Source organism: Pieris brassicae, chromosome 11, assembly GCF_905147105.1.
Source record: "Pieris brassicae chromosome 11, ilPieBrab1.1, whole genome shotgun sequence".
Classification (NCBI taxonomy): Eukaryota; Metazoa; Arthropoda; class Insecta; order Lepidoptera; family Pieridae; genus Pieris; species Pieris brassicae.
Window position 1 is genome coordinate 4,515,655 of NC_059675.1, and position 26,857 is coordinate 4,542,511.

General features: G+C 31.5%; 1 protein-coding gene across 2 annotated transcripts; it reads right to left on the minus strand.

Moving 5' to 3' along the window:
• Positions 1-1,065: 1,065 nt before the first annotated feature.
• Positions 1,066-25,455, minus strand: LOC123716356 (odorant receptor 46a-like). Of its 2 annotated transcripts, XM_045672059.1 has the most exons (5): positions 24,919-25,455; positions 24,533-24,632; positions 24,040-24,141; positions 23,581-23,736; positions 1,066-1,117 (listed from the first exon to the last, which is right to left on the minus strand). In XM_045672059.1, the coding sequence occupies exons 1-5, from the start codon at positions 25,425-25,427 to the stop codon at positions 1,115-1,117; spliced, it is 870 nt and encodes a 289-aa protein (XP_045528015.1). In that variant the 5' UTR covers positions 25,428-25,455; the 3' UTR covers positions 1,066-1,114. The 2 variants fall into 2 exon arrangements, with proteins under 2 accessions (XP_045528015.1, XP_045528016.1); XM_045672060.1 differs by lacking the exons at positions 1,066-1,117; positions 24,040-24,141 and adding an exon at positions 22,723-22,994.
• Positions 25,456-26,857: the final 1,402 nt, after the last annotated feature.

The window sequence follows — 26,857 nt, forward strand, 5'->3', positions numbered from 1 at the left end:
TGATTTTGCAAAACGAATTACATGTGAGTCTCATACGTAAGGTCATAAAACAGCATAGACCCTAATTGCGCTGATCTGAAGAATGATACTAACACCCTGCCAATGCGCATCGCTTCAACATACACATCTTGCATCCTCTCTGACCCAATCTCTCAAAATCTGTATTTTTAATTCGAGTTTAAGTTGTCGCCTACATGGCAGTTTGAGTTTAAGTTAATCAAGGGTGACATGGCAACGAGAGCTCACTTCTATTTCCGATTTGAAATAGAAGTAAGGTATAACTAAAATAAACGAACGCAGAAACATCTAGAGTAACACAGTTAAAGCACTATATAATTCCAAAAACCACTTTATTCGCACTTTACGTTAACGAATGAGTCTCGTATCTTATCGTGCAAACGAAGGATATTATAAAATGTCGCAATAAAGCAAATAAATAGACAAATGTGCATACAATATTACTAATTTATGCGAATAGAACTTTTAATATTTAGACATAAAGTTCAAAATACATCGCTATAGTACCACATAATGCTGAAATGGCGTCCGTAAGAAATATTATGAAAACAAATTCGCGTTGAGCACGTTCGCTGCTAGTAATAAATAAGCAAAGCAGAAATAAAAAGTAAGAAGAAAGCTGCCCGCAAAATAGCTCTGTTCGATATTCTGTAGAACAAAGAAATTCTTCTAATTACTAAATAAAAAAAAAACTATTTTGTAGCCATCTATAAATAGGTCACCCATTTTACCAAATAATAATTGAATATTAAACTTAATTACATAGTTTAATATGTTTAGAGTAATGATAACAGTTTAAAAACATAACGAAGTTCTACGGCGTAGCAATAGCAGTTTCTTCTTTTAATGCAACTCTAACAAACTTTTTTTAAATTTGATTATACACAAATATATAAACTTGTTATATTTTGCTATTACTTTTTTTATTATATCTAAAATAGCTGACTACAATAATAATTTACCGTCAAGAAAATTAATCTTGCACAGCCGGATAAAACGTCATTACGACTATTAATTAAAGAACCCTGGTCATTATCTGACAGGACTGCTGTCAGTCCGCCCTTTGCCCTGCTGCGAGTGACGAGTGTTTTTTTGTTTACTGAAATTAGAATGGATAAACATTAAAAAATAGCAAATGAGTATTTCTAAACAAGTTATAGGAGATACATATATACATACTTTACATATCAAGGCGAAATATGTGAATAAAAAGAGTTTGTTCTACCTATTTGATTGGTAATAAGAATAATTAAGAAAAACACTTTTTAAACGGATTAAAGCTATGTATTATTATTAAAAATTAAATAAAAAATTTATTTTCATATTTCTACATTTTAAATTTTTTCCGACGTTTCGCGTGCTTTTCAGCGTACGTGGTCACGGTGACCGTGAGTTAATAATAATACATAGCTTTAATCCGTTCAAAAAGTGTTTTTCTTAATGTGTAAAAACTATTTTAACAAAAGACAATAATAAGAATAATGTCGATTTGCACTAAAGAGATAATAATCAATTCTTGCCTATTTTTATCTTATTTCAGCCTAATCAAAGTAAGAAGAGCCCAAAACAACAGGTGTAACGGAGGAAAAAATAGTAATATACTATAAACGCTTTAACCTCAAATCTCATATGAAAAATTTCCTCGGTTGAATATTTTTAGAGCCAAGCTCGCTTCTACTTATAACCACTAAAGCGATGATTACCCAGGGGCGGCATCCATCACTCGACGACTCTTATTTTTTATTTATCGCTCCATTTGCTGAGATCCGTAATTTGAGTTAACTTTGTAAAGTCACTAACCGACATTTAAATGTATTAAAGAGTTCGTTTAAAACGGTCTTAGTTTTTATATCTAAGACTTTATTTATAGTTTATTTATTAGTTTCAGCGTAACTTTTAAGTGAATCACAAAAACTGAAGAGGAAGGATCCTATCCTTTTCAAAATTTGACTTCCTACTGAAATTATATAGGTATACGCTTCAAAGCCACATTAACCTAGATTCGAATGAATCTGATGGACAAGATTTAAAATATGTTGCTAAATATTTATCCAATCGCTTTAAGCCAATTTTATCACGGTTAAATAATTTCCAATAATACATGTTATCGATATTTTTTTATATAAAACTTGCCATCCCATGAACAATCCCATTACCAAGGACTACTATGCCATCTAATACGCATATGAATTAATTTACGGGCTTATATATACAAGAACACGTTAGTTTGAGCTTAACCCTAGCAAAATGACATCTGTGCAAGTCATTTGGAGCAAAGTGTCTACCTTAATGTGCCATTAGGCAGCATTGATGCAGGTGCCGACCCAACGCACATATTTGTAAACTTTGTTGAAAAAGTGTTCATCCCGGGTCGAGGGGACCATTTATAACGTCGGGGTTCATAAGTTTAGACGGAAATGCAAATGGCTATTTGAATTTCCTCTTAAAGTACCTTGTGTTTTAGAATGTAAACATGTTAATTCATATCCCCGGACTAAAGCTGACACTTCGTTATGGGAGGGCTGATTAGCATTTTATATGACAAATTTGACCGCAAGAGAATCGATACGCGCTGGATTGTTATTTATCTACGCTTCAGGATATGAAAGCTGTTTTGTTCAACGCTAAACGGATATACATAGAAATTTTGTGAACTAAATTATTTCACACGGTCATTTTGATGATGATATGAGCATTTAAATAATAGGTAGATTTATATAAATTTCCCGTAAAAGCCAATTTTTAAGTATGAGTTTCTTTTGATATAAATATCAAATTTTTTGAGAAACTTTGACTTCTCAAAAGGGTCACCCAATATTATGTATGTATAGCAATGTCCACTAAGGGATCGAATCAATTAATATTGTTTTCACATAACCGCGATCTTCGTAAAATGAAAGTTCTGAAAAAGAAGTCAGAATGAATGAGTATCTTGTTAATCCGAATGCATCAAGTAATAGTTACTGGCAACGATTGATTAAGAGACATGTGCACCCGAGCGCGTTACGTCGTTAGGAAAAGCACAGAGGGGAGAAATATATCCAGCATCAATCGAGATGCCGAACGGACAAGACGAATTAAACACGGAAGACCGTGCAACCTATTATCTCCATACAACTAAAACATGCGCTCGCTCTACAGTGATTTATATATGGGAGATTGGTTTTTAGGGTTGTCATCATGGAGGCATATAAAGGATTATAATGACAATAATTTACTATCGCGTTGAGTAATACGTATAATATATCGAAACTAAATTAGAAGTAACAGTTCTCATTCATAAAATCATTTCAACACTGTTGGTTTACCACTTCTGCCTTTTACGTTATAATAATAATAATAAAATATGTGTTTATTAATTTTAAGTACAATTAGATTACAATGTGTAAGATTTGGGAACCCTTTTAAGTAAAAAAATACCTGTGGGGTTTCAGGTCAGGGTCTGTCAGGGTTTCCAGCTCTTTCATAACAAACTTAATTATACATTCCTTAAAATATTTAATTTATATATATTTTAGTTAGATCCTTTTTTTTAATTGATTTTTAACTGTTATCAACACGCTTGAGTGCATAAGTGAGTGTGTGAGTGAGTGAGTGAATGAATAAAGTCTGTAACTACATACTAGGCCTCAGAAGATGCTCTAACTCTGCGTAGGGTATGTTCATGAGCCAGTCTTTGAGTCGTATTTTTAGATTGTAGACCGTGAGCGGGTAGATGTTAAGCAGCCTATTTAATTTATTATAGATGTAGTCTGCTTGCCTATTGCGTCTGGCGAAGTCAGTCCTTACGGTCTGACAGATGACAACAACCCTATTTCTTTTAAAGAACAGCCTACTATCAAATGGTAGCGCTCTGTGTGATTTTAAAATTAGGACGTACAAATTCCTAACGGAAAGTAGGTTATACACTTAAAGAATTTACTTTAAATCGAAAATATACAGTAAGTTGCATATACAAGAACTGAACGACCCATACAGTTTTCAAGTCACTAGAAGTTTGTACGTGATATAACGTCCAGCATTTAACCACCATACACGGACCAGAGACTGTAGACACGGAGATCATTCTCAAAGCTATAACCACATATTGGTGCTATTGAAATAGCCCGCCGCTCGTTAATTCTGACGTGGTATGATGGGAATTCAGAGGGTCGTAACAGGAACACGATACGAGCAATAATGCTGATCACAATTGCTCCAAGATTTACTATTAACAAATAAAAGTTCCGTTAAAGTATAATGCCGTTAGGAAATGGGTAATTTTTTTTGTTACTTATAAAAAAATATTATAAATAAATCCCTCCTCCTTATGCGACAAGATACATAAAATTGTTGCATGTGCCTCGTACGAAATCGAATTATCTACATAATTCGCCAATGTTTCGGGATTTATCTAACTATGATACCAATTATGAGAATATTGATATTTTCCACCTCACCATAGAAGATGTGAGGAAATTTTTGAAGAGGCGGAAAGAGTCTGATTTTGTTTAAACAGTAATTTAAAATATTAATTATTATTTGCTGTTTCAAATTTCAGTTTTATTTAGTTTAATTTTTTTTAAATATATTTTGTCTGTAAATGTACTTACTTGTTTTCTGTTACATATATATTGTTAATCTATGTAATCTGTTTTGGCTTTCTGTATTGACTAAGTGTTTGTTCGGTACATAGGTTAATAAAGCATTACCTTTTTTATAAAGACTAAATCAGTTTGATTGCATTTTGCGAAATTTAGAATAATAACTCTTGTTATTTTTTTGTCAAATTGTGGGCTGCGATGAAATGTGTCAGATGTGTATGTTACTAAAAAGGTGTAGACGAATTTATTATGAATAATAGTCAACTAAAACAACATCGAAGTATTCGTAAAGGTGCTAGACTATATTACTACTACTACTACTACTACTACTACTACTATATTGACTTTTCTTTCACTTACTATCTGATCACTTACATATATACTTCTAGCGACATCTCCTAGAGATTCATTCTTATAAAGCATTCTAATGACGTTTGTACAACCAAAACACCCAATATTTTCTGTTTCCAATATGTATCTATACAAATTTTTAAGTAATATATTACTTACTAATACTAATAAATTTATATAAAACTTTTTAACACGTGAGACTCCATATACTAATCTAGCGCAATCATACACCCGAACACCGAATCTTTATTATCTAATTTTTCTCAACAATTTAATATATAACATAATAACGGCTGATGCGGTTGTTCAAATTGCTTAAAGATTACACCGACAGCTCGCGAGAGTAATTTTGTATAGGTGTGATTAAGTGGAATTAGTATTTAAGATGTTAATGTAAATAAAAAAAAGTTCGATTTTAATATTGCTGACTTATTATTTTCTCGTTTGCTTTCAAAGACAATAGACTCCTTCAAGCCCTAAATTAACGCGGTGATTCTGCTCGATAGCTTTAAGAAAACTCTCCGCCTTGAACGCCTCCTCGTACCCGTTCTGTATCTTAGGTGTCTTTGTACAGACATCCCGTGCTTATTTATATATTTAAATTTTAATATAAATATATAATAAGCATGTTATGTGTCAGTACTATAGGGCTTCCGGATTCAAGTTGTTACACCTTGTGTTGTGTTAGTGCACCTTGCTAATACATACATTTTATATTATATCAGATACTCTAGACACTTTTTATATATAATTTTAAAAACACATTTTACAGTCCACTCAGTGGCTAGTGGCTCAGTGGCAGACACAACACCTATTGCGTAAAACATATCATCTGAAATATAATTTATATTCCCTTAAATTACACTATTGTCTTTGATGTTAAACAAAATAAAATAAGCAAAAGACAAAACGAATAACACCAATACAAACGCTAAAATATTATTTTCCCAATTATAACTGTAAATGTACAAAGAACGTAGTGTAATAATTATTTTCTTAGATTTGCAAGATAATATTGTTTCAAAGGGCGTGCGAACTTGCCCGGCGTCTTTGTTAAGATAATCTTGGTCGCTCCCACGGGACGTCAACAAAGAAAATTGGATGGGCAGTCAGCCAATAGCTTTTAATCCTCTCTTTTGACCCTCCTTATCTTACTATATGTTATAATCACATTCTTTTAGGCGTACCGATGAACAAAGTAATCCCGGTTTTAGTAATACAAAGATATACTTATCGATAAGTCAGTGATAAACAACGAGTAATAAAATCAATTGAATCATTGACGAAAAATTAATAAGACTGCTTATTAATTTATTTAATTAATTAATTAATAATATCTGCTTTAAAGTATTACGAAATACAATTTATCTTTGTGTACAATAAGCGACTGACATTTCTGTTTTCTTTATTAATTTGTGTTTTATTGGCTAAATTTACCATCTATTGGTATGTAAAATTGTATTACATCTATCTTATCAGTTATACAATTTTATAGCATACTAGCGTACTCAACTAACGCTGTCCTGTCATAACTATAATGATTTCGAATTGGTATAATTATCTATAAAAAATTTCTGAAACAAAATGTTTATTATTCTAATGCTTTATGATATACAATATTCTTTGTTTGTTTTTCTGGGGCGTATATAAATAGGCATTTCGACACTGGAACAGATGACATACCAAATGTCATGATAATGCCACAAACAATTCGCGACTGTAATCATTTTATATGTATTTTATCAATAAAATAATTCCGATCGAAGCATTTGTTTTAAACTATATTAATTTTTCTTACATCCTCTTTGATAATATTTGCAGCACGCATTCTGTCAATGGTATGTCAAACGCCAGAACTATACAACAAAAAAGATTGAATTGTAAAAGCCTTAAATATATTTGCTGTCGCAACAAAAGTCAAGACTACTTAACATGGTGGTTAAGTAAGTATTATTAAGTTTTCTAATTTTCCACGCAATTTTCTTAATTTTTTTTTTGTTTCATTAGAACCTCGTTACGAAAACTAACAAAACAAAAAAGAAATAGCGAAATCGGGTCCATTCGTTAACGCGTGATGGCGTGACCAAGGGAAATAGGGATTCATTTTTATACATATATAGATTGCAAAGAGCAAATATACAAGTAATTTGCTTTTAACTTGTACCGTGATTACAATTTTAACAATAAATTTTCCTATTTAATATTTTGAACCATTTACAAGTTCTGCAATGTAACACCTAGATTTATGCTTTTATTTTTATTTAAAAAAATATTAACAACCTCTAAAAATAAATTTAGAAATATCAGTTAATTTTTCTTCGGTAGTTCCTTATACGCAATAAAATAAATAATAAATAATGCAATTTTTAAAACGATAAATTTAATGAAAGTTACTTAATATAACTTAAATGAATGTTCATAATTAATAAATTGAATTTCATGTATAGAATTCCGAAACTCTTTTCTATCCACATTTCCTCGGAAATAGAAGAAACAGTGAAGATAAAACAATGTGCACTGTCTTTTTATAAAGGATACTCTGTGAATTGCAAATCTTTTCAACTTCAAGGAGTGCTTGCCTTGAGACTGTGTAAATATTTAATGTATATTTCATGGGAAACCGACATTTGCTAAGAGATCGGAGAACAACTCGGTACTACTCTAAACGACATTTTTAAATTAGTCCCTGACTATTTGAATAGCAGATATTACTTGAGATTGCAAAAGAGACAGTTTGAGAGAAATCTGATGGGAAATAATTGTAAGTTGACTAAGGCACGGCAAAGTATTATATTACCTATAAAAAGTTACTTTTTTGAACTTCCTTTAACTTATAGTGAAGAGTTGCATGGTGTCCTCAGTTATTTCGAAGATTAATATAAGAAAGCATTAAACAGTCCAGCATCAATCAAGTGAACTATTTACTGACGTTTTAAACATATTTTTGTAAAAGTTAAAAAAGTTCAGGCCATTCTATTTAGAAGCTAAGAAGCTTTTTCGCTGGCCTATTCTTTCTGAATTAGTCATTACCTTATCAGGTAATTGTAGCAGAAGTGCACCGTTTATAAGATATATTTTACTATTAATCTCTCAATAGGAAATCGTCCTTATGTAATTTAAGTATTTTGCAATTTTTAGAAGTCTAAATTCATTTTCTAGCACATTCTTTCAGTATACGTTCGTTCCTTTGATGCCAGATTAAATCACAGAGAAAACCTGTTTTCAGCAAGGCTTTTACTTATCGCAAAATCTATGAATCGAAATACGATACATGCTTTATATTGCTTCTAAAAGCAGGTTTTGGCCGGATACGTTAGGTTAGTATAAAACTGGTCGACATCGTAAATATTGAGATTTTTAAGCATACCATATTAACAGTTGATTATTATGATATATTTTAGCATAAGTATCTAGTTTATTTCTCAGGGGCTGTGTGAACTTTCGTAAGTGTCCACACGACCACAAATCTTTGAGATTTAAAAATGAGATGCTTTGAAATACTGCTGAACAAGGAAAGAAATAGACGCAATTAATACTCTATAAAATATATATATTGCAGCATTTCCAATTTAAATGTACGTTGCAAACGTATTTATGTGGCTATTTTTTATTTTAATCGAACGTATTAAATGTTAACGAGTGTTATTTAACCCGCCGCGCGAAGGGAAAAATTATTCTGCTTTGAAAAATTTGCCCAAACGACGTAAAACTCATATGAGTGGACGAGTCTGAAATACGCTCTCTACCCGACTTTATTGACCTCTGGCGTCTGCTAGTAATTGCTGTTTTTTCAACGACGCGAAATACATCAATGTATATATGAGTTCCCGAGCTCTGCTTAATGCGGCAAATTTGTTATTAACGTGTGACGCTGAGTGCTTTGAATTTTTCTGACGCTTGATGGGTTTTAAAAGTTTTTAAAAATAATATGAAGGGTTGTATCAAATAGAATTGGTTTTAGAGGCTATGAGTCAATTGCTGAAATTAAGTATTTAACTTTTAACAATTTCCATCTATTAGTATTCTAAAAATGATTTTATCATTTGCGCACATATCTAGTCTAGCCATAAATAACATTTATTAGTTTTACAGTGTATTATTTCAATACATAAATTTAAAACAGTGTAATACAAAAACAAAACAAAATAGTGTACAATGGATTGGCGCCAAAATGATATAACTCAATGCACAATCATATAACAAGAACCAAAGAACCATTTTGTTAATTTTCAATTGTAACATTTATGGCCAGACTAAGTATAATGAGACCTACATGGCATGTAAGGTTTGCTTGCCTGATTGATTTTAAATCACGACCAAGGTGTTGAGGACATACTAGTGACCTATCTAGGCTAAAAACAACAATTTTATGTACTTTATACAATTAGATAACCAAGCTTAATGGAGTGTTTTGATTAACGTTTTTCGACTCAATCATATGACTGAGTTGAGTGTGTGAGTGTTACCAATATACAAGTTCACATCAACTCCAACCCATGTTTACAAAATCACGGAGAAGCATGCGAAAGCTGTATTAAAAGTACAAATATTTGCTTTAAAAGTAATAAAATAAGCTTGATATATATACAGATTTCTATGTTCTTCTAATTTGTACTTCTAATTCATGTTGTTGTTGTTTCTTTGTATTATATTACTAGCGGACCCCACAGACTTCGTTCTGTCAAAAAGATTTGAAATGTGGCAGTTTTTTGTTCCTACCAATTTTATAGTCTACGCAAAAAAATCTCATGAGGGTGATGGTTCTGCCATCACCCTGATTATAGGCCGATGTGTGAGGTTCAGCTCGGGTGACCAAAGTATCTTCGCTTCCACGAACTTTGGGCATTCTTCTGTGATCCACTAAAAAAACCCCGACTGGGATGTCTGCTAGAGGGGTTCAAACTAAGACGGCTTCAACTAAACCAGATTGAAAAATAATCTAAAGGGATAGTGGGAACCTAAAAGTGACAAATATTAAAAAAATCCGTGCCTCATTGATATATTTTCCTATTAGTATGTATTCAAATAATTTTGCTCAGATAGGGATTTTAAATTAATAATTCGAAAATTAAATCCTTTATTTAACGCGATTTGTTTGAGTGAGTGCTTCTAATTTAATATGAACTTTATTGAATAGCAATAAAATTCAAATTGACTCCACATTTTATTTACAAAACGTTTGTATGGAAAAAATAAAAGGGCTGTTTTAGGGTTTTCCCGGAAATTATTCGATTTTTTCGCGCCGTAATTACCAACCTTAGACTTCAACGAACATTTAAAAAAAATAATTGGTACAATTGATCCAGGCGTTGTACAGTTATGCGCTTACCAACACATTTTGCGATTCATTTTTATATTATAGGTTTTATATTTTTGTGTAACTGTTAATAATCGGAGTAAATAGATTAATTATAGATATATCATTATTATTGTACATAAAACATTTAAGTTTAAAAAACTGTATTAGGCAGACGTTTTTGGAAACAAACATCGACAATACCACATACGCAACGCAAACCTACATATTATAGGCCACCCAAAAAACGCTCTACCTACGCGCAACGCTTGTACTCATTCAGAAGCTCTTTCATCTTTTACCACTTGCTTAAAAACCAGCTCTTTCACTAACGTTTCAAAACTTCATACATTATGCACTCACTAACAATATTAAACAACATCTTCTCAACCTGTTCTATGCTGAAACGGATTTTTCTTATAAAATGTAAGTATTATGTAGAAATTATTATGTCAAGCACCGTTAACATGTCAAAGGGATGAGACTTGCTACCCTTTTTTTATTATGTATAACAATGTTTTTTTGAAGTTATATTTCTTTTGGCGCGTTAGTTAAAAATGTAGTAAATTTTTACGATGCACGCGCACACAAAAAACCGACACCTTGATTGACATAGTCAACATTTTAAAATAAAAAAATGTCAATTTCTTTAATTATATAGAAATAATTGTTTTGTGATATTTAAATAAACTTTATTTAACTAGAAAATGCGCAATAAAACTTTACATGTGTTAAATATATTTTTTTCTAATTTTAGTGTCGTTTTATTCTACAAACCTAGAATAAGTACACACACGTGTTTTTTTATATATTTTATTCTTAATAAAGATTCAATAAGCATAGCTTGCATTCCTATATATTATATGTCCACTATTGCAAAAGAAATAAAACGTTCCATTAACACACAGCTAACATAAAACATAGCTAATAAGTACCTAATCCCATTCCATTTGAATCCAATAAAATACTCCAAGAGCCGCAGTGAGTTATGATCTGGCGGGGCACTAAATCTAAATTTCGACAAAAGTGTGGGGTATAAATCCATGAAATGTTATGCGTGACTCGCTCGCGTGGATCCTTTATATACAATTTATTATACAGGGAGAAAGAAAAACTGACGCTCCGCTGGGCAACGTCCAATTGCAGACCGCATTTTGATTTATCTAAATAAACAAAACATTTCGTATTAAACAAATAGGGATCTTACATTTCATTATGCTCTTATACACTGTGGAAAAAATAATTTGGATAAATTTATTATTCAACTATGTATAGTTTAATGTTACGTCATTAGGAAATTGACAGCGGTTTATTCAATCATCTTAGAGAAATGGCCATTTAGGTTTCAGTTAACAATTGGACAAATGTTTCACTTGACGAGTACAGAACATTTCATTGAAGGGGAGGTCTAAAGACGAGGGTATAGCTATATATAGCTGCCTCTCATTCTATAGGGGCCTATACACTTTTAATAAAAAATGTAGCTACATCATTGCTTATAAATTTCCAAACCATAGAGTATATCCAGAATAAATATATGCAGCACGTGGCAAAAAATGTATATCTCAGCATATTTCTGCAACAATATGTGGCTCATTATTTTGTCTTTACACGGTCTACATTCATTGGCTTGGTTTGTACTTATAACCAAAATAATCAGAAACAAACACAAACGAACGTATCGCTACTCGAACGAATCGTGGCAAACTTCACGTAGCATGAAAAAGAGACGCACTTAGGCCGTAAATTCGATTGGACTCTTAATATTCATCGGACACGCAAAAAATATTTAGCATACGTATACCATACTAAAAATATAGCCGAGTGTTGCATAGTTTAGCCGTAAATGTTACCATCCACACTCTTGCAGCTATACATTTTCATAAAAAAATTGCCCGTATAGGAGTCTTATGAATAATTTATCGTTTTTTTTTTCACTTTAAAAATAGTGTTAAAATATTGTTAACACAGAAACACAAAGCCGTTAAAATTGTGTTTTCATGCAAATTAATAAAATTTGAAGCCTGGCGGGTATTAAGGTTTTTCCATTTCAAACAACGATAGTACATTTTAATTTAATAGCTTTTAGACAATTTGAAAATTGACCAATTTATTGTACGTTTCACCAGTTTTCTTCCTAGATAAAACGTTGCCTAAGACATATAAATCAGAGCAATTCGAATCTAAACATCGATCGAAACTTTTGAAACTGACGACACTTTTAAGTAATGTGATCTAAACTAACCAATAATAAATTGTACGTTAAGACGAGTGTGTTTTTCATAATAATTATACATATAAACCCGATATTCCTTACCAAACTAAATACTAGGTAATAAAACAAATTATGTTCCCCAAAGTCTAAAGCCATTATATTACGTTTTAGTCCTTACCAAACATATTAAGTGTAATTAAACTAAATTCTACAGCTTAGTTTTAAGCATTACGTCACTTCCTGCAAGTAAATCCTATGTCCGTGGATCCCAACATTTCACTAACGACTTTGGTAGCGTCTTCCTTCCAGATAACGTCGTGAGCCAAACCGCTACCGAGACTTACCATTTAAATTATAATATGTAAAATACGGTTATCGTATATCTCATGTGTGAGGCGAATTTTAATGGATATTAATAAAATACTTGCTGGTAACCGTAACTTGATCTTCCGTATTTTTAGCTAGGCTTCATTTGTTTCATCTTGAAAATGTAATTTTGCGGCGAAAATAATTGTTTCAAGTTGATTTGAACTTGTACGTATATTGCTGACACTTAACATTTCTCACACAACTCAATCTCTCTTAAACTCTAAATAAATAAACCTAAAAATTGCTTTGCCTAAGTGATAAAATGTATCCTGGTCGATACCACGACTTTTGCTGGAAAGACATGGCTCGCGCTACGTTTAGCTAAGAGGACGGGACGACTCAGTGTTCTAGGCCCAGGCCTTATGCTATAACTTTTTTTTATAAAAATATTAGTCGTTAAGAGTCCTTTAGGACAAGAGGAAGCTTTATACATTAAGAATTATCTATTTTGTAACCTTTAGAAGTTTGTGTGGATAATCTTTTACCGCTTAATCTTCTACAACTCAAGCTAGTCACTCGATATCATCGAAATATACTGCGGAAGTTATAATTTGAAATCAATCATTGTCACGGGTAATCAAAGCCTAGAGTAACATATTTGCATTAGGATTATTGAACATTTAAAAAAAATTAAGTTTTAAACATACAATGTTTATCATAATTTAGTTCTTAAGTGTTTTGGGTAATTTTTTGGAAATGTATTTGGTAGAAAAATACTCACTTTCATTTGATATCTACAGTAAAGTCTTGTTATTATTAATAACGTGAATTAACCGTTACTTTAAAAATAAAATCCTCTTCGCACATAGTTGACATTCTCAGTTACATAAGTAATGTTTTACCACATTTGTGTTTGAAATGATCCTATGTAAAGCATAATGTACGTGTGTAGTATACTTAACAATTTATCATCTGACAGGGCACGTAAACGAAATTTCATTTACAAATTCGATAATGCTTGACGCAAAAATATATTGAAAACGGAGACACCAGGTGTGTAAGTGAAAACAAACAGGCGTTATAATAATAATTTTTTATCTACGAAATCTTTCATCTACCTTTTTAAAAAACTCTTTAATTATTATGGGCTATGAGACTCTCAATGAGTCAAGAGTTTGAAATTAGGCTGTGAACTAATGAGAAGGCGAGAAGGTGAAAGGAAATTTGCATTACTTAGAAGTAATAATTAAAGTGTATTAGCCACAGAATGCTGCCTATATAAGAAATATGTTTAGTTAAACAAATGCCGGAATCTATAGCCACCGCCACGTAGGGTTATAGAACGACTGTATATGGGTAACCAAAATAAAAACCCTTAAACAAATAAGTAATAAAAAACCTACATCTACTAGCAAATTCGAACGAAATAAGTTGAACTGAATTTTTAATTTTATTCAAAATAATATTTAATATTTCAAAATAATTCCGAATTAATTCGAAACCAATTCTTAAAAGGCAACGTACTCGCGAGCCATCTGTATTATAATACATATGATTTTGATTACGCTTCAATATTATTGATTTTTCCAAGCTTGAATTATACGTATGGGCATAGATCAAAAAACAAAAGATAAAAGGGTTTAATCAAATAGATCAAAAAAACACAGAGAGTTGGTAAGGACCTTCAACACTTCAACAGGGAACATAAGGACGTTCTAATGTCAAACAATAACGTGAACGACAGTGGTATCGATCACATATCGTAAGCACTCGCTGATACAGTTACAATAGAAATTCAAGCTGGATTGTTACAAATCACTCGGACATCAAGAGGACCTAAAGTACGTCATGGTTTCCAATCGAATTCCTGAAGGTTTGAAGATTCAACGAAGGGCCTTACGTGAAATATAGATAATGAACGGGAATCAATCCCGCTAGTGTTGGTCAAAGTTTGGTAGATGGTTGGTTGTCTCTGAAGCAGCAGCGAGCAGAAGTAAGTGTAATATTGTATTAATAATATAATTTCAAAATTTTAAGAGTACTTTACATAAATCTTAGCGTCCTGTTCAAAATTATGTTTCCATTTCCACTTTACAAAAAAGTTACTTTTAACAAAACATTTTATTTGGGATCGCGGCGTAACCCTTTGTTATGTAATTTACTTATGAATCAGAATAACATTTTTAAAATTATAGAAATAAACATCTTGATTTGTTTGTTCTCGTACTTTAACAAATTTGTAATAAATTTTAAGAATTTCGTAATGCAGACAAATAGGTACAGGCAGCTATTTATTTTTAAGGCTATTAACTGTAATTTCTGTTTGTTCATCCCCTATAAGTCAATAGCTTTGGCTGTGGCTGCTCGGAATTGGAATTTACGATCTGCTCCACAGAGCCTATTCGTTTAATATTAATTTATATTTTTAAACTTGTTCATGCCTTGCCTTCGCCGTATATGAAACATACGTAGATTAAATAAACTTCTAAAATATATACCTTGGTGATATCAAGTACCTAAACAGCTTTATAACACGGAATAAGGACTAATTTTATACGCAATTAAGTAACGTACAATTGAATCAAATACATTTTCCTACCTAGGAAACCATATTTCATATTATCTGATTCAAAACAGACATCTTTACACAAATAATATAAAGAAGATATGTATTTGTATGTCTAACGAAAAAACTGAAAGCCTACTATTTTGATGACAAAAATTTGTTTTTGAAAATTATGAGTATATTTGTCTACTGCTAGTTTATACATAGAAAGGTAAAAGTTTACAATAAATAATAACCGTATATTTTTAACACGTCTCACGAAAACATGAATTCCCTACATGCTCGTCTAATCGGAAATCATGGCCTTTCAAAAGTACATTATTAGAGAGTTATGTTAGTGTTCCGAGATAAGCTGAAGTTTGTCTGGACCGGCCTGACGGATGACTCCCACGAGGCTTCTACGTCGCATTAACTCAATGAAAAAGCCAGAGCCAAATAGATCACAAATAGGTAGGTATTTATTTATCCAGTACTAAACTTCAATGAATTAAACATATCGTATCACATATCTTAATGTACACTTATGAATAGAAATTACAGTTCAATTCAAAGGATATATATCAGATCCTATATACATAATCTACTTGTTTTAATGTAGAGGTTTTAAGATTGTAATTTAATATAGAAGCCGGTTGGAATCTGTGTTTTATACTCATAAAATATACTTATGAAAGTAAACACTTTATAGAACAGTTTTAGAGTGTAAGGACGACTTTACACTAAGAAGACATGTCGAATATTTAATATAATTTGAACCGTTAACAAACATTAAAGTGAAAGAGGAAACGAGGACTTCATCATACGAAGAACATCATTATGAAGACGCGTGTAAACATTATAAATTGATACTTTAGACTCTGGATGAAAACAATACGATTTAATGATACATGTCAGATAAAATTAATAGCAGCTCACATTTAGTTATAGCTAATCCATACCGCAAAAAAACCTGCATCATGAACACACCACACATACACACTCTTACGTATCTTGTATTACTTAGTATTAAATAATTTTTATTTCTAAGTTTCGCAAATATTTCAACCATTAGGTTTTTAATTTCATGAATCTTTGCACACACTTCTGTAATCCTAAAGCAGAGGCCCGTAGCTTGTTGTTACTAAAATATTGTAAGACTTCAAGTTATGAAATTATAACAGAAAGTCAGCGAAGAAATAAAAGCTATAACATTGTCACAAAATGGAGATTTCCTCATAGTTAATTAATTGTTAGCACAAATATAGAGCGGCAAGCAAATAGTACTCTTAACCGTAAGAAATTAAACTTGCAATTTCATACGTATTAACTGACCTGAAATATTTTAACCCTTTTATTCGAGTGTAGTAACGTTGTGAATGCTAATAATGTAAGGGTTGCTGTTAAAATTTATGGAATAATTAAAGTTAATTCTTGCGACTAAATTGTTCAATAGTATAAATTTTGCTGCTGTTAAATTTATTTTAAATTTCGCGTTATTATTTACGTTTTCGAAATGGACCCAAAAGTTTAATTTGCGTCTAATCGTTAAAATTTATCGTTTTGGCCACGTTGCTTTTATTGTTATCGCGCCTGTTTAGGCTATAAAATGTTAAGGGCTATTTTCTTTACCTATAGCGAAAAACTATTTTAATTAATTATTTATCAATGAAATTCCAAAATAAATTAATCTTAATCTAAACCATACATAATAACTTAAAATAAATAAATTAATTAATCAGATTTACTTTTAGTTATCTTTACTCTATACACGTTGTATGTAGTTTGAATATTAACAATATAATGTTATTTTTTAAAAAGAAAGAGAAATTTATTGTACGTACGTTCACGGACCCATTATAAGCGATTCAATTCTTTGACTAAAAACGAAATCAAAGATTTATTGCCCACAGTATTAAAAAGTTCCTTGTACTACCGTTATCGATTATAAAACAATAGCTCGAATGCATTCAGCACAAAGACTTGGTCCCGATCCTCTGAAAGGGGAACGCTGTATGGCGCGCCACAAAATGTTTGAACTGTTGTTGAGAACTTTTAGTCGAACTCCAAGCCTTTCTCGACACTTCTTAGGACATATGTCTTAAAGCAGTGTTTAAATGGAGATGTGGCTTTAAAGGATGTTTTATGTATGTGTATGTATTACCTAAACTTAGTTATAGATGCTTGCGTATCGGTAAACAAGTTGTAACCGTTCTTTAAATGTTCATTGGAGATGTTAAATTAAGGTTTTACGACAAAAAGCATAGTATACGCACTTTTATTACTTGCATTCTAATTTTACTATAAGAATGTTTATGCGATTATAATTATCTCGGACACACGAACGTAGTGTCAAAACATTATAGAACACTCAGACTGTTAATGAACGTTACTTTAGTTTAAGCTATTTACTAGTATTGTAGAAAATTAAGTCGACATAATATTACTTATTAACCATCATTATTGTATAGGCTAAATTGTAATTAATGTAAAGCCACACTCCCTTTTGTGAACTTTATTGTAACAAAAAAATATCTATGAAAAACAAAGGCAAGCCTATTTTACATTAATGAAAAAGAGACCCAGAAACATCATGAATGTTAACGCCTCTACTACGCGTTCCATTTACTCTCTATATATTTCAGCACCGCAGAACTCAATGACTAAGCCTGAAAACTGTTCACAGATAGCACAAAAACCCTTTCTCCTATTACAAGGCTTTATTAAAAGCACTTGCCTAGAGCGATATCATTCCATGAAAAGAAGCCATACAAAGGAATGTTCATCAGCAAGCAAAAGAGGCGGCGGTTGATATTCTTCCGCGTGATTATTGCATGGAAAACATACAGATCGGAAAGTATAAGGATTCATATTTACATAAAGCACTGTTGTTTACTGGCGTGAGTTATGCGCATGAAAAATTAATTTTGTATAAGCTATGGGGTATATACAGATTGTGTCGATGGACATGTTTAGTCAATTTTATTTATTTCATATAATATTTATTTGTTAACGCTTAATTTTATACAATTTACAATAATCTTCTTTCTTAACGCTTTAAACCGATCTCAATCTTAATGAAAGAAAATAAGAATATAAAGATTGAAGTGCTACAGTGAAAAAGTTATAATATGTATTAACAAAAAACAACCAACAAGCAACAAAAAGCGAATGTTATAAAAAATAAAAGCTTATTAAAACTAACGACTTCGTATTAGAATCTTACGTTCCGGACTGGTGTTAAGTGTTTATATTAGATACTTTTGAAGAACAACAGTGAACTCAAATGAATTTCAAAGCTCTACAGCAGACACGGTAAAAGACTTGCTTAAGTTTATGTTACTTCAAGTATATTTCCATTTTTCTCTACAGACCGTCAACTATTATTGTAAGCACTAAATTTCCATCTAGCAACAGCTTTATTAATGATAAATTAGCGGCAACAACGTAACATCGTGAACCTTAACGCTGGAGAGGATACCATGATTGGCTTTATTTTATATTAAACATTTGGCTTCGTTAAAAAAGTTATTCAAACAAAACAGACACTGACATATCAAAGTCATAAAAATACACCTCTATATCGCAAAAACGTCTAAGTATCAAAAGACGGATAACATTCAATTACAAACCTACGTACAAATTATACCTAGCTACACCCTCTATGTGAAACCCTAATCTTACGTCTAATGTGTTTCGCAAACTGTGTTTTTTCTTAATTAGCCACAAACATAAATTAATTTAGGTGGCACTTAATGCGTGCGAGGTGCTCTAATTCGCTCGGCTTAAAGCAAAGACGTGTACCATATAGACCTCTTGAGTTATTTAACTAATTTTACATGCGGGGTAAGTTTTAACCCCGCTAGCACGTTTGCTATATGACAGTGTATAATAATTTAAGGTATGATAATTCATTTATATACACATTCTAAAACAATATGTATGCCTAAAAGAATCTCAAATTTAACACACATACACATCAGTTAGGTTAGAAGACAAACAATATATTAAAGGAAAAAAACCAAACAAATAACCACAAAATAAATAGAAATAAAATAAAACAAATAATTACATGTAGTTGTATTATCTGGCACTCCAGCTTTCTTCTGTATATTTATTAGACTTTTTATATAATTTTAACTTCTAATATATAAAGAGCAGTATTGTCCCAGTGGCCTAAGCGTTCGACCCTCATACCTGCTGGCTTTGTGGTCGAATCATGGCTGTGCCGATGGTATTTTTTCCCCTGGCATGTCCCCAACTCAAAATTCGATGTCATGTGTCAGAGGTTAATACCTTTTTTTTTAAATATCGAAAAAAAGGATGCTACTCGAGGTCCGTTTTAGGTTGTAGCGCTTATGTATTATTATTACTAGTATTTGACATACAACACTCTTCGTTATAATTAGTTACAATGTTAATAAATGGATGTTGTGATCTCGTAGAGTAATTTAGTTTTTGTTTTTGTCATTAAAACATTTCTACGTCATCGAGTTATGTTACATTTAATATTTTAGTTACTTATGAACCGCAAACAAAATGTAAATAATCATCACACACGATATAAGCCCTTTAGTTTTTACCACATTTATAAATTGTATTTCATTCTCGATTCCAATAATGTCGAAAAACGTAAGTGTCATTTAGATTTATGAGCCCTTGGATAAGCCAAGTTTGTTTTTGTTAGCGTCGCAACCCCTAATTTTTTGTTAGTTATAAGCTCATATTTTATACCATTACAGTCAGTTGTTAACCAGCACAAAGAGTTTTATTTAAATATCTGCATACAAAATACCGCCGAATTTAACTATCGTATATAAAAATTATTTCAAACTATGTTACATAAAATAGATCGAATCCTAGTACCCGACTATTTTATACTATGCTCCCTACATGTTTGTTTTCCTAGAACGTGTGCGGAACGAGTTTCTGCGATGCCTTGAAGATAAACTAGATACAGCCTTCGAAATTAGCACTGACACTGAACCTATCTCTCTTGTACAAACATTCATTTAACTTGATGTCTGCTAACTAGATTGCTGCTTGTGGCATTAAGCATTAGACTGTATTACATCAATAATTTAATTTCTCCACTAATATTAAGAGAAACTATTTGTAAATATGTATTAATAAACGCGTAACATCACCGTCATCAGCCATTATTTTAGGTCCATCTTTGAGGCGTCCTTTATTTCTCTCCAACTCGCATTGCATACTTTGTGATGTCGTTGGTCTATCTCGTCGGTTTTCGGTCAAGTGGTCTTTTAACCTTTTTTTAAGGAACCATCAGGTCTTTTCCATATGCACTATATGAGCCGCGTAAACTACATTTTAAGATCACAATCTTAGTGACTACATTACATTACATCCTTGTTTTCTTGAATGACTTAATTACGAATACGGTCAGGAGATCCAAAGCATTGTTCTCTTTGTCCCTCTATAGCACTATAGAGATTAAGAGTCGCATATATATATATGTTTAATGCTCAAGACAGATATAAGATTCAATAGAAATAATCGATTTTTTTGCATAGTTCGGCAGACTGATATTGGTATGTAAAGAAAAATAAAACAAAACAAACACGAAGTGAGAAGATAACTTCGCTTAATAAATTATAGAATCTAAAGAAAAATTAATTTCAATACATATAGTATTATTATATATTCACTAGTTATTTGGTATAATGATCAAAAGACATCTTATACATTATTATAGTTCTCAACGCATATTTTTTATTTTTATTGACACATTAAAAAAATATTAAATGTATTAGAGAAACGAAACATACAGTTATATAAATAAAGTGATAATATTAATTCATCTACGTTAAATTAATTAAATAAAATTTCTTCGGTGCTTTTCACACACATCAAAATGCTACATAGTATATCACAACATTTACTAATAGATAAATCAACAAAATGTTATGCATAGAAAAATATTTGCTAGGTACAACAAATTTTGTAATAGTCCATAATACCCTACAGCAATATGTAGAAGATATCTCGCATTATTCAGTGTCAACAGGACGTGCGCCATAATATATGTTTTAATAAAACGGCACGAAAGAGGTTAGGAATCAAGAGCGATCTTCGATATATATTATTGGTGTAGGCACCCTTATAAATCCGGGTTTCGCCATTAAATCATCTACGTCCCTATGAGTGCTTTTTATTTTTATAGATATCTTAAATGCCAGTTTTGGCTTTATCAATAATTTTCAAAAGTAAACTTGTTATTTAGTTCACATAAGAGTTATTAATTCGACATATTATTATTATAAAAAATTAAGCTCTTAATTAGTGGGTTGGTTATTGTTAAAAAGAGAAAATAATTGAATCATAAATTTTTAAGACATTACTGCCTATTTCAATCTCACAGTAAATAAATAAACTTCTTTCATAGTTTCTTATTATGTATCACCTCAACGTCCGTCGTTCTACAACTAAGCAATTTGAGGCAGTTTTTGCCGCACACCACCACTATGTGGAACATGCCACTGAAGTATTTCCGAACCAATTCGACTAAGGATGATAGGATTCACAATGGATGATATGCGTCACAAATGGGCAGATTCTGCGGGTCATATAAAGATATGACCTCCGTAATGTATATGTCGAAATACTATTTAAAAACCCGAATTGATATTAAAGACATTAGTCATCTTAATGTAGCTTACTTCCAGTTTGTATGTTGTATAAATGACATAGAAGCGAATATGTAGTGAAATTATTTTTTCTCGAAACTGCAGAAAGCTATACCCATTACTCTTACATCACTGACCTTCGCATTAGCAATTTATTTCGTCCCAAACAATAATGGAAGGTTCCGTAAGAAGTGTAGAGCTACCCTTGTCACGTTGGGACATCTTATTTGTCTAGTCACCAGTATTGTTTCCATAAAAATACGTCTTATTACCAGGCCAGATGACCTAACGATAGCTTTGTTCTTGTGTGTGACGTCATTGTACATAGATAAAACACGTATAGTACATTACATATTTGTGCTTTATTGGTGCGAATAAATTACAGAATACGGTATTTTAATAGTTTTGCATATGTCATTTACTATATAAACATTTATTTAAAATATTTTGATTTTGTATCACAGCAAAAGAAATAATGTTTTATGTACTATGAATTTTTTTTTCATCCATCCATTCCCATTTATTCACGCTGTTGACATAATTAAATAATAATATACTTTAAAAAACCTCTTCTTGGGTACCCTAATTAAATAAAACAGCAAAAACAGGAAAGATTTGTTAGTTTAGTTTTGGAAAATATATTAGATTTAGACGCTCGAAATCTCCTGTAATTTTCTTATTGAAACGTAACTTTTGTCAAAAATATATTTTTTTAATTAATTTAAACCAAATTTTTGTTTAAATCAAATCAAATTTTAAGTAATTTATGTACAAAATCTTGCCAAAATATTTAAGAAAAATGTTTATCTTGTAGTTAAGAAAAATGAAATACATTATTCAATGTGACAAGCACTTACAGGCAATCCTAACCAACGCAGAATAAAATAATTAAACATCTATTCATAAACTATAAAAACTAAAGGAATTTGATTTCAAAGTGAAGCAACTACGTACATGAGTGAGTTTTACGTGATTCTTGCAACTACTCCATATTTCGTAGCAATGTAAAGAAGGAGTAAGCGGAATTCATTATCTATAAAAAAACATTTTCCAATTTGGAATAACATCGTTTAAATTACAATCTACATTTCTATTAATTTAACATTCCAGTATTTTATTTGGATGGTTCTTTACAAAAGCAATTTTATCAATATCAATAAGTAATTAGTTATAAAGCTAAACCCTTTCCAGGCCCCAGAGGGATTCATGCTTATATATATACTTGCCTTGATTGATTTTTTAATTTCAATTTTTTTTTTATTTACTAAACCTACATACTCTGAATCCGAATGAATAATGAAGCGATGGGCAAACTAACCTTTTATACCTGACACACGCCTTCTGGTTGGCTGGTTTCCGTTACGTGTACGTTTTAAATACACATATATACAGAAAGTCCATTCTATGATCAAAGGGATTACAGTCGCACAGTGTAGCCACGCCCTTGCACATTTTTTTATGAACAAACGGGCAGGAGTTTCACCTGATGTTAAGTAATACCGCCGCCCATGGACACTCTCAATGCCAGAGGGCTCGTGAGTGCGTTGCCGGAACTAGTTGAGTACTTCATATTAATGTTTTTATAAAAAAACGTTTGATGAATAATTTATTAGACTTACTGATGTAAATGTACTAAGCGACATCGGAAACATCTTCAAACCAGTTATGGAAAGTGGCCTACTCGCCCTCTCCACAAAAATTCTCATGTTTCTTTTAAAGTCACGAGGTTGAGGTGTCCAATCAGAGCTGTATATGGCAAAGGAAAGATAATAACTCTGAAAATTAAAATATTGATTACGTACTAATATCACGTAATAATCATCTGATTAATGATTAGTAAGGCCCGCTAATGATTGGATATTAAATAAGCTTGTTTGAAACTTTCAATATACGACCGCTATAAATAATATGTTTTTTTATATTTATTTTATGTAATAAAATCCAATCTATATTCAATAATTTCTGATAATATGAGTAACTAAAGAAATTACATGTGCAACATCTCCAGGGGTTTAATACAAAGTATAATGGTGTTTGCGTCGAAAATGAATATTAAATAGTTTTTGATATTATCATACCTTATCCATAATTCGAGTTCCAAACCAGGATGGAACTAGGATTTGTATAATCATTATGAATATGTATGTTCCGAGAAATATGTAATATTGCCAAGTGGAAGGCTGTAACATGAAGAATAATCATACACCCAGATGTCCTACAACATTGATTTGAGGCATATTGCCGCAAACATTTCATTTATAATATTTTTTTTTAACTAACAAGTCATCAATTTTTAGGCTGAGAACCTCTCATGATATATAAAAAAACATACGTTACCATCAGTGCCCAGCGGGAAATATACTAGGTTCAAACACGACTTAAAATAAATATGACAATGAAATTAATAAACGAAATGACAAGAATAGAATAAAGACTTTGGAAGGTTCTTGAACACTGTCTCAATTCTCTGTTGTCGATTTTGTGTGAAATTGAGGCATACAAAAGTTGACAATACCTGTGTAAGTAAACTATTTTTGAGGAGATTGTATTTATTTAAATGAATCTACTTACCAACGTAAATCGAAATAAGCATACACAAATAACAGCAGATGCAATGCTGAATTGGACGAATAAAGATACACTAAATACTTCTTCTATCAGTTCACAAAACCTACAAGATAACACATGTAACTGTGAACTTAAATCTAAATTTAAATATATTATATTTAAAAAAATAAACATAACCATGGCCTTCTTGAAATCATTTGTAAGGAAAATCTCTAAAAGTACATATTTATAATCGAGATACTGCGTTTGAATCCCCGCGATGGCCACGCTTGCCTGCCAAATATCAATGAAACGTACAAGGAATTGGGGCAATGCCATTCCTACACATGACTAATTCCAAACACCCTTCCATGTTATTATCCACATACTATATAAATATATAAACTTACTTTGTAACTTCGTTGTACCGTTCTAAAGAACTATTCAATTTCAGGATTAAATTTCTCTCAGCGTCTGTACACTGGGATCGATCATGGTTGATCGCAGATGGCATATTCGTAACATTTTCCAACTTCACAGCTAGAATATCCAATTGGGCCATCACGAGAATCATAAGACCGAGAATAAATGTATCGACATTTACATTGTTCAACATATGAAAATGTATACCGATGGTCTGGTAGAAATATATGGGATAAATAAATGTATGGGTGGTATTCTCTGGTAAAAATGAGTAGCTACATACAGGGGGTGAGAGTGGAGCGCCAAAAATCAAATGTAATAACAACGGGGATGTTACATGAGTTATATTCGATGTAAAGGATACCACAGCAACTATTCTCCAATAGGTGATAATAAATTTATTCGCTTTATATAAAATGTGGCGTTCTTTCTCGTTCTCTGGTTGAAATAAGTCACTTTTCAATATACTGAGTAATTGGGTAATTTTTTCTCTCATAAAAACGAACGTTAAGACTTTCGACACAACACCAACTGTTGTAAAATACAAAATAAGTTCTTCAATAAACAAATCTAGCTGATTTGGCATGAAAATGAAATTGATTGAAAATAAAAAGTCGTATATAATTATAAAGAAAATGACAAACGCAGTGGAATATATAAAATGATATGTATTTTTAGATTTCGGATGTATGCCTAACATATTCCAAAAAAATTCATTAATTTGAAAACAATGTATCATGTCACCCATTGTATTTGCTCACGTGTATGGTTCCTGTGTTCTTTGCAAGTAAATGTTGTATTGTGTGTTGTTGTATGTATCAAACGAACTTCTTTGTTCAATAATTAGTGTAGTAAATAAAGGTTCTGAGTTTTGTCTTGTTATTAAAATGCATTGACTTTAAACGTTCGTTCATATTAAAGGGACTAGAAAGTGTAAACTGCGTTTAATTGACTTATTATACGGTTAGACGGTTGTAAAGGCTTTGTTCTAAAATGTACAGGTCGTATGTAAGCAAAAATTCGCAACTTTTTATCTAAAGTACACGTTTTTTTTTTTAAGTTCAGTCCCTCCGAGTTGTTATATAAAATTCGTTTTTACAACAAACACATATGAATATGAATAAATCCAAATCTCTCGTCACACGTGAATTAATAAATAAAGCTTTTTATTAATTTGACGAATATTTATATGATCCTATCCCTGAGGGATTGATTGGCTGCAGTTCAAACAATTTGTATGACTCAAACCTTTGCTATTAAAAATATTTTCTTGCCAGTTCTTCTTGCCCGCCCTACGCCTTTGACTTTGGTCGTCAATGTAAATGTAGAATCAATTTAACTTCGTTTCTGACGTTCATAAGTGTACTTGTTTACCTATGTGAATAAGTTGGGTTTGAATATACCTACTGACGTGACGACAAGCGTGTTATAAAATATAGTCACCTTTTGGCGTTAATCAAAAACAGATTTGAAATAAGGTATGGAAGAATCGAATAGGTAACGTAAAGAAACAATTACAACAAAATTTTCTATGGAAACTTTAAGGTATCAAGCCCATTTGGAACGAAACAGAGTATGAAATGATTGGTCCCAAATTTATTTATGATATGCGTGATATGAGAAAATTTATTTAAATGTAATTTTTAAATTGTAAATAATTCGATATTTTTGTATTTGAATACTTGACAAAAGTAATAAGCTAAAATGTAGTTTTGATCCTTTTACGGTCATCATGATAATAAATTGATTTTACCTTTTCATGAAACCCACGAAGTGATTGGTCAGAGCACAAGTGGATAATTTATGTGGTCCAAGTGTTTATAATATGAACGTTGTAGAAATATAGGTTAATTGCGGTAAGCCGTATATTTTTTAATGAGATGCAATTAGTGAAGGTAACGTATTCCACTAACAAAATGGTCTCGT